This window comes from Galeopterus variegatus, unplaced genomic scaffold (genome assembly GCF_000696425.1).
Source record: "Galeopterus variegatus unplaced genomic scaffold, G_variegatus-3.0.2 Scaffold2741, whole genome shotgun sequence".
Classification (NCBI taxonomy): domain Eukaryota; kingdom Metazoa; phylum Chordata; class Mammalia; order Dermoptera; family Cynocephalidae; genus Galeopterus; species Galeopterus variegatus.
In genome coordinates, this window is record NW_007728852.1 from 48,876 (window position 1) to 55,274 (window position 6,399).

The 6,399-nt window shown below is 41.9% G+C and overlaps 1 protein-coding gene across 2 annotated transcripts in view; it reads right to left on the reverse strand.

Moving 5' to 3' along the window:
• Nucleotides 1-6,399, reverse strand: part of STX2 (syntaxin 2) — a 40,984-nt gene that overhangs the window by 30,383 nt on the left and 4,202 nt on the right. For both annotated transcript variants that reach the window (XM_008582861.1, XM_008582860.1), the window contains exon 2: nucleotides 1,911-2,010. In XM_008582861.1, coding sequence (XP_008581083.1) covers nucleotides 1,911-2,010 — 100 coding nt within the window. The remainder of the gene's footprint in view (nucleotides 1-1,910; nucleotides 2,011-6,399) is intronic.

Below are 6,399 nucleotides of genomic sequence, written 5' to 3' on the forward strand. Positions count from 1 at the left end.
AGCCCACAAATGTATCTAGCCACAGAATCCTTGTTTCACAGACTATCCGGCTCCAGGAACACGTTTTGGGAAACACTCCTCTAAATCATAGAAAGGGCATCGACAGAGGCTCAAAACATTAGTATTTTACAAGACATGCAAAATGTTAAAATTTAAAATGTATTATTTTTCAACTTAATATCAGTTTCTTATTTTTTTAATGTACAGCTACACTAAATAATCTGACAAAAAAGCATGCTTGCTTTCAACTTTCCTCCAAGATTGAGAATAGGGTGCCCCCTTCACCACTTCCATCAGGTACTGCACTGGAGGTCAGTGAAGTCAGTCAATTCAAAACAAAAGCTGAGAGCTGAGAGGTAAAGTGTCACTATTCACAGAAGACATGACTGGATGCTGGGACAATCCAACGAGAATCTACACAGAAAGCGTTACAACTAATAACTAATTTAGGCAAGGTAACGGGACACAAGGTCAACATACAAAAATCACTGTATTTCTATATACTAGCAACAGACAAATAGAAAGTGAAATTTAAAGCAGATATTGTTTACATTAACATCAAAACACCAAATACCCAGGAATAAATATAGCAAAAAAATGAGAGATGCCTACACTGAATCCAGCTGAAAAGTACTGAGAGATATTAAAGAAGATCTAAATGGCAGAGAGATGGACCATTTTCATGGATTAAAAGATTCAACATTGTTAAGATATCAGTTCTCTCCCAAAATGATGTGTAGATTCTAAAATGTAACCTCTGGTTTGTTCAGATCCACGTCACCTGCAAAATTTTCAATATTTATCATCCAGATCAAGAAAACACTTCCTCATAACCACCAACCCCTGATGCTCAGTTAATTTTAAATCATTTGCTTATGTGCTGTCCTCAAGAGACACTGAGAACAGCACACTGCATACAAAAGCCCTTCCTTAGGATTTTTTTTTTTTTTTAAAAATGACCGGTAAGGGGATCTCAACCCTTGGCTTGGTGTTGTCAGCACCGCGCTCAGGCAGTGAGCAAACCGGCCATCCCTAAATAGGATCCGAACCCGTGGCCTTGGTGTTATCAGCACCGCACTCTACCAAGTGAGCCACGGGCCGGCCTTCCTTCCTTAGGATTTTTTTTTTTTTTAAAAATGACCGGTAAGGGGATCTCAACCCTTGGCTTGGTGTTGTCAGCACCGCGCTCAGGCAGTGAGCAAACCGGCCATCCCTAAATAGGATCCGAACCCGTGGCCTTGGTGTTATCAGCACCGCACTCTACCAAGTGAGCCACGGGCCGGCCTTCCTTCCTTAGGATTTTTTTTTTTTTTAAAAATGACCGGTAAGGGGATCTCAACCCTTGGCTTGGTGTTGTCAGCACCGCGCTCAGGCAGTGAGCAAACCGGCCATCCCTAAATAGGATCCGAACCCGTGGCCTTGGTGTTATCAGCACCGCACTCTACCAAGTGAGCCACGGGCCGGCCTTCCTTCCTTAGGATTTTTAAAATCACCTCTCAATATGTCTTCATCTTTAAACCTGCTCTAACAAGTGTTGTTTTCCAGATCAATCTCTTATTAACTACACTCTAGACATAAAATTGTGCCATTCTTGTTTAACTGTGGACATACAGATCTCAATTTTAGTCACTGACTGATATGTATGCTTCTGTTTATTATATATCAGTGGTTGTTTCCCTGGCTGAACACTAATGCATCACATGGGGAGCTTTAAAAAACTATATTGATGCCTTGGCTCACCCCAGACCAAAGGCCTCAGAATCCCTGGGGGTTGGGCCAGACATTAGTAATTTTTACAAGCTCCTGGCTCAAATAATGTGAAGCCAAGGTTGAGACCTGTGTTATAGATGGCCAGAGAGAGAGGCACACAGACAGATGGACAAACTTTTTTTTTAAAGCCATCAACTTACTTCCTTCTGGATTTGGTGCAGAAAGAATGATGCTGTGGTTTTTCTTTACATCTTCAACATATTGAGCTATTTTAGCTATACTGTTTCTAATCTCCTCAACCTAGGAGAGATACAAAGAGTCAACACAGTGTGGAAATTCAAATTTGCTACCAGTTTTTATTACCTAAAAAGGGAAAGATAAAGGAGGTAAATAAATGAATAATTACCACACAAAGAAATAAAAACCTTTCCCATTTTCACATTGATATCATTTAATTTTAAAAATAAAATGTACCGTATTAATATTTCTACCTTTATGACTAAAACAGTATCATCAACATTCTCCAGAAAAACCTATTAGGTTGTAAGAATTTCTACAATCAAGTCCCAAGTATTACCACAGATGGTGCCAACTAGAACCATACTACTATTAATACCAGTACTCACTAAAATCAAGAGGGAAACTTACCCCACAGAATATGCTGACAGTAATATTCTTACATGAAGCAAAGTCTACACCTCATGCTACACCTCATGCAGCCAAGCCTTCATATTTGTTATCTTTGATCTCTAAATGGCCTAAATCATTCAATATTTGTTTCAAAATATAACGTACTCATTAGCAAGATTTATCCAGATGGATTCATGACATTATCTTCAAAAATGTCTGTGGTAGGCTGAATAATGGCCCCATATTAGTCAGGGTTCTCCAGAGAGACAGAACCAACAGGATGTTATAAATGTATGAGAGGGGATTTATTAAGGGAATTAGCTCACGCAATTGTGAAGAGAAGTCCCATGATAGGCTGTCTGCAAACTGGATGCCGGTAGCATGGCAGGCCTCAGAACCAGGGAAGCCAGTGGTGCCGCTGGTGTAAATCCTAGAACCCAAAAGCCTCGAGCTCTGATGTCCACGGACAAGAGAGCAGAGTGTATCCCAGATCCAGCAGATAGAGAGAGCAATTCACCATTTTCTCTGTTTTTCTTCTCTCTGGGCCCCCAGTGGGTTGGATGGTTCCCTCCCATACTGAGGGCAGATTTTTCTCACCCAGTCCACTCAGGCTCTCATGGCAATTTCTTATGGGAACACCCTTATGGACACACCTAAAAAGCTTTACCAGGTTTCTTGGTATTCCTTAATCTAATCAAGTTGACACCTAGAATTAACCTTCACAAGCCCACCCCTTGTCAATTGGTATCCATACTATCTCCTTAAATCATACTTAATCTTCAAAAGGGACAGTAACATAATAGTTTCTCCTAACATGATGCAACTATCCTGAGTACAACTAAAAATGTGTTAATCTCTTTCCCAGAAGAAGAGGTAAAGTCCTTAGACAATATTTACTCTTCACCTGATATTCCATGACTTAAATGCAAATACTATGGTGTAAAGTTAACAATATTTAAATGCTGATATAAAGTCAGCAAGTCTCATGGTACATGATAAAGAACAAGAGGAACAAAAACAAAGATAATTGCTTAACATATGTACAGTATATATACGTATAGACAAATTCTTAACATAATAGGGAAGACGATTACAATCCTCATTTCTGTCACTGGTCATGTGGTCGAAGCTGGTATTTATAACTACCTTCTTCTATGTTCCCTTTGCCTTCAGTGAGCCCCTCAGCTGGTTGTGGTTCTTTACCCATGAAATGACCCAAACCTTCATCCCTAAGAGTCTAGGCCATTCGTAGTCTTGCCTGGATTGGGTTGTTGTAATTTTCCATTGACTTTAATCACAGGGCATGGTGGTACTAAAGGGTCTCCTGTATTCCAGACATAATCTTCCTTACCTCCATTGTGGAGTAGTAGTCCAACTTCCCCTTGGTAGTCTGGTTCAATCACCCCAGCCAACATCATAACTCCTTTCTTAGCCTATTGACTCAGAGGCATGAGGAGCCCAAGTGGCCAGGTGGCAGCCTTAACTTCCAGTTCAACAGGATCACTGCTGTGTGTGTTTCCTGGTGGAACCATTCCTCCCTCTGGAATCAAGACCTCCAGACCAGCAGAGCATAAAGTTGCAGGGACAGAAAGCAAAATTTTTCCAGTGGGTCACTAGGGGTAATGGTGAGTGGTGCTACTCCCATTTCTACCCCTTAATTCCTGGACCTACAAATCCTGGCTATGGGAGAAACAGTGCCATATACTGGGTGCTGATTTAGAGCATATACCTTGCCCCAGCCCTGCAGGGTACTGTCACCTAGCAGGCACTGTAACTGTGACTTCAAAAGGCCATTCCACTGTTCTATAGACCAGCTGCTTCAGGATGATGGGGAACATGGCAAGATCAATGAATTCCGTGCACCTGAGCCCAATGCTGCACTCCTTTGGCTGTGAAGTGAGTTCCTTGATCATAAGCAATGCTGTGTGGAATACCATGATGGTGAATAACGCATTCTGTGAGTCCAAGGACGGCAGTTTTGGCAGAAGCATTTTGTGCCAGAAAGGGTACCAGAATCTGTATTAGTCAGGGTTTTCCAGAGAGACAGAACCAATAGGGTACATTTATAAATATCTGAGAGGGGATTTATTAGGGGAATTTGGCTCACATGATTGTGAAGGCTGAGTAGCCCCACGACAGGCCATCTGCAAACTGGATGCCAGTAGCGTGGCTCAGTCCAAGTCCAAAAGCCTGAGAACTAGGGAAGTTGGTGGTGCAGTTAGTGTAAGTCTCGGAACCCAAAGTTGAAGTCTCAAGCTCCAACGTCCACAAACAGGAGAGCAGAGCGTATCCAAGTTCCAGAAGAGAGAGATCGATCTTTGGCTTTTTCCTGTTTTTGTTCTCTCCAAGCACCCAGTGAATTGGATGGTTCCTGCCCATATTGGGGGCAGATTTTTCCCACCTAGTTCATTCAGGCTCTAATGCCAATCTCTTCTGGAAACACCCTAACAGACACAACTAAAAAGACAGCTTTACCAGGTTTTTCTTTTTTGTCTTTTTCCGTGTCCGGCAACGGATCGCAACCCTCAGTGTTGCCCCCGTACCGGACCGGGACTGGCAACGGGATCGCAACCCTCTGTGCTGTGGCAGCACCTCGCTCAGCCAGTGAGCGGGAACCGGTCTGTATGTGGGATCCAAACCCTCGGCGGGAGCGCCGCCGCACTCCCAAGCGGCGCACTGTAGCAGTGCGCCACCGGGCCGGCCCTTTACCAGGTTTCTTGATAATCCTTAATCTAATCAAGTTGACACCTAGAATTAACCATCAGAGCCCCCAAAGATGTTTGGGTCCTAATCCCTGAAAACTATGAATGTTACCTTATTTGGCAAAAGATATTTTGCAGATGTGACGAACTAACAATCCTGAGATGGGGAGATTATCCTGGATTAGCCGGGTGAGCCCTCAGGATAATCACAAGTGTTCTTAGAAGAGAGTAGATGGAGATCTGGCTACAGAAGGCACAACATGACCACTTAAGTGACAGGCTATGCGGCCAGCTCCTCCCTCTTTCTTCATTTTAAAATAGTAATCACTAATCCATTGCACATTGTGGTACATGTCCACACCTAATCTTGGAGCCTGTAAATATGTAACCTCACATGGCAAAAGGGGTTTTGCATGTGTGATTAAGCTAAAAGTCTTGAGATGGGAATTATCCTGGATTATCTGGGTTGGTCCAATGTAAACACAAGAATCTTTATAAAAAAGAGGCAAGAGGATCATGTCAGCAAAAGGAGATGTGATCATAAAAACAGAGGTTGGAGTGATGTGCTTTGAAGATGAAGGGCCATAAGCCAGAATACAGATGGCTTCCAGAAGTTGGCAAAGGCAGGAACGCACCCCCTGCAGCCTCAGGAGGAACTGCCCTATCGACACCTTGATTTTAGCCCTATAAGGCTCATTTCAGGCTTCCAGTCTCTGGAACTGTAAGATAATCAATTTGTGTTGTTTTAAGGCCGAGGTTGTGGCAATTTGTTACAAGAGCAATAGGAAAACTAACATACATGGAAACATAAATAACATCTTTTTATGGAAAAAAAAGTTTTCCAAAAAAAACAGTGAAAATACGAGCAGTGCTCTGTTTTTTTGTTTTTTTTTGTAAATCTGGTTTCCAGCAAAATAGAAAGCAGCTTGGTTCTCCCCTAACCTCCTGTGTTCGACGTGCAGCCTCTGGAAAACCCTATCACTGCACAGTCACCAGAGGATTACAGTGAAAGAAGCAAAAACATCTCAGCATTATCATGAAAACAGTTCTGACAATGTGAACCAAGCCCCAGACCACATTTGGAAAATGGAAGCATTAAAGGACTAACACAGAATTCTGCTTTTATAAGAACAGTGAACAGCTATACCATTGGGCCTGGGTGTTATTTCCATTTACACACAAGTTCTGTCGAACTTCATATATTTCACATTCTTATAATTTAATTTTATTAATCATGTAAAAACAACACATATAATAAAAGCTAATTTTTTTTAAACTTCTATTTCATCATGAGAGCTTATATGCAAGAAATGGCATTTGGTTTTAGTTCACAGATCTATATTTCAATTTGCCATCA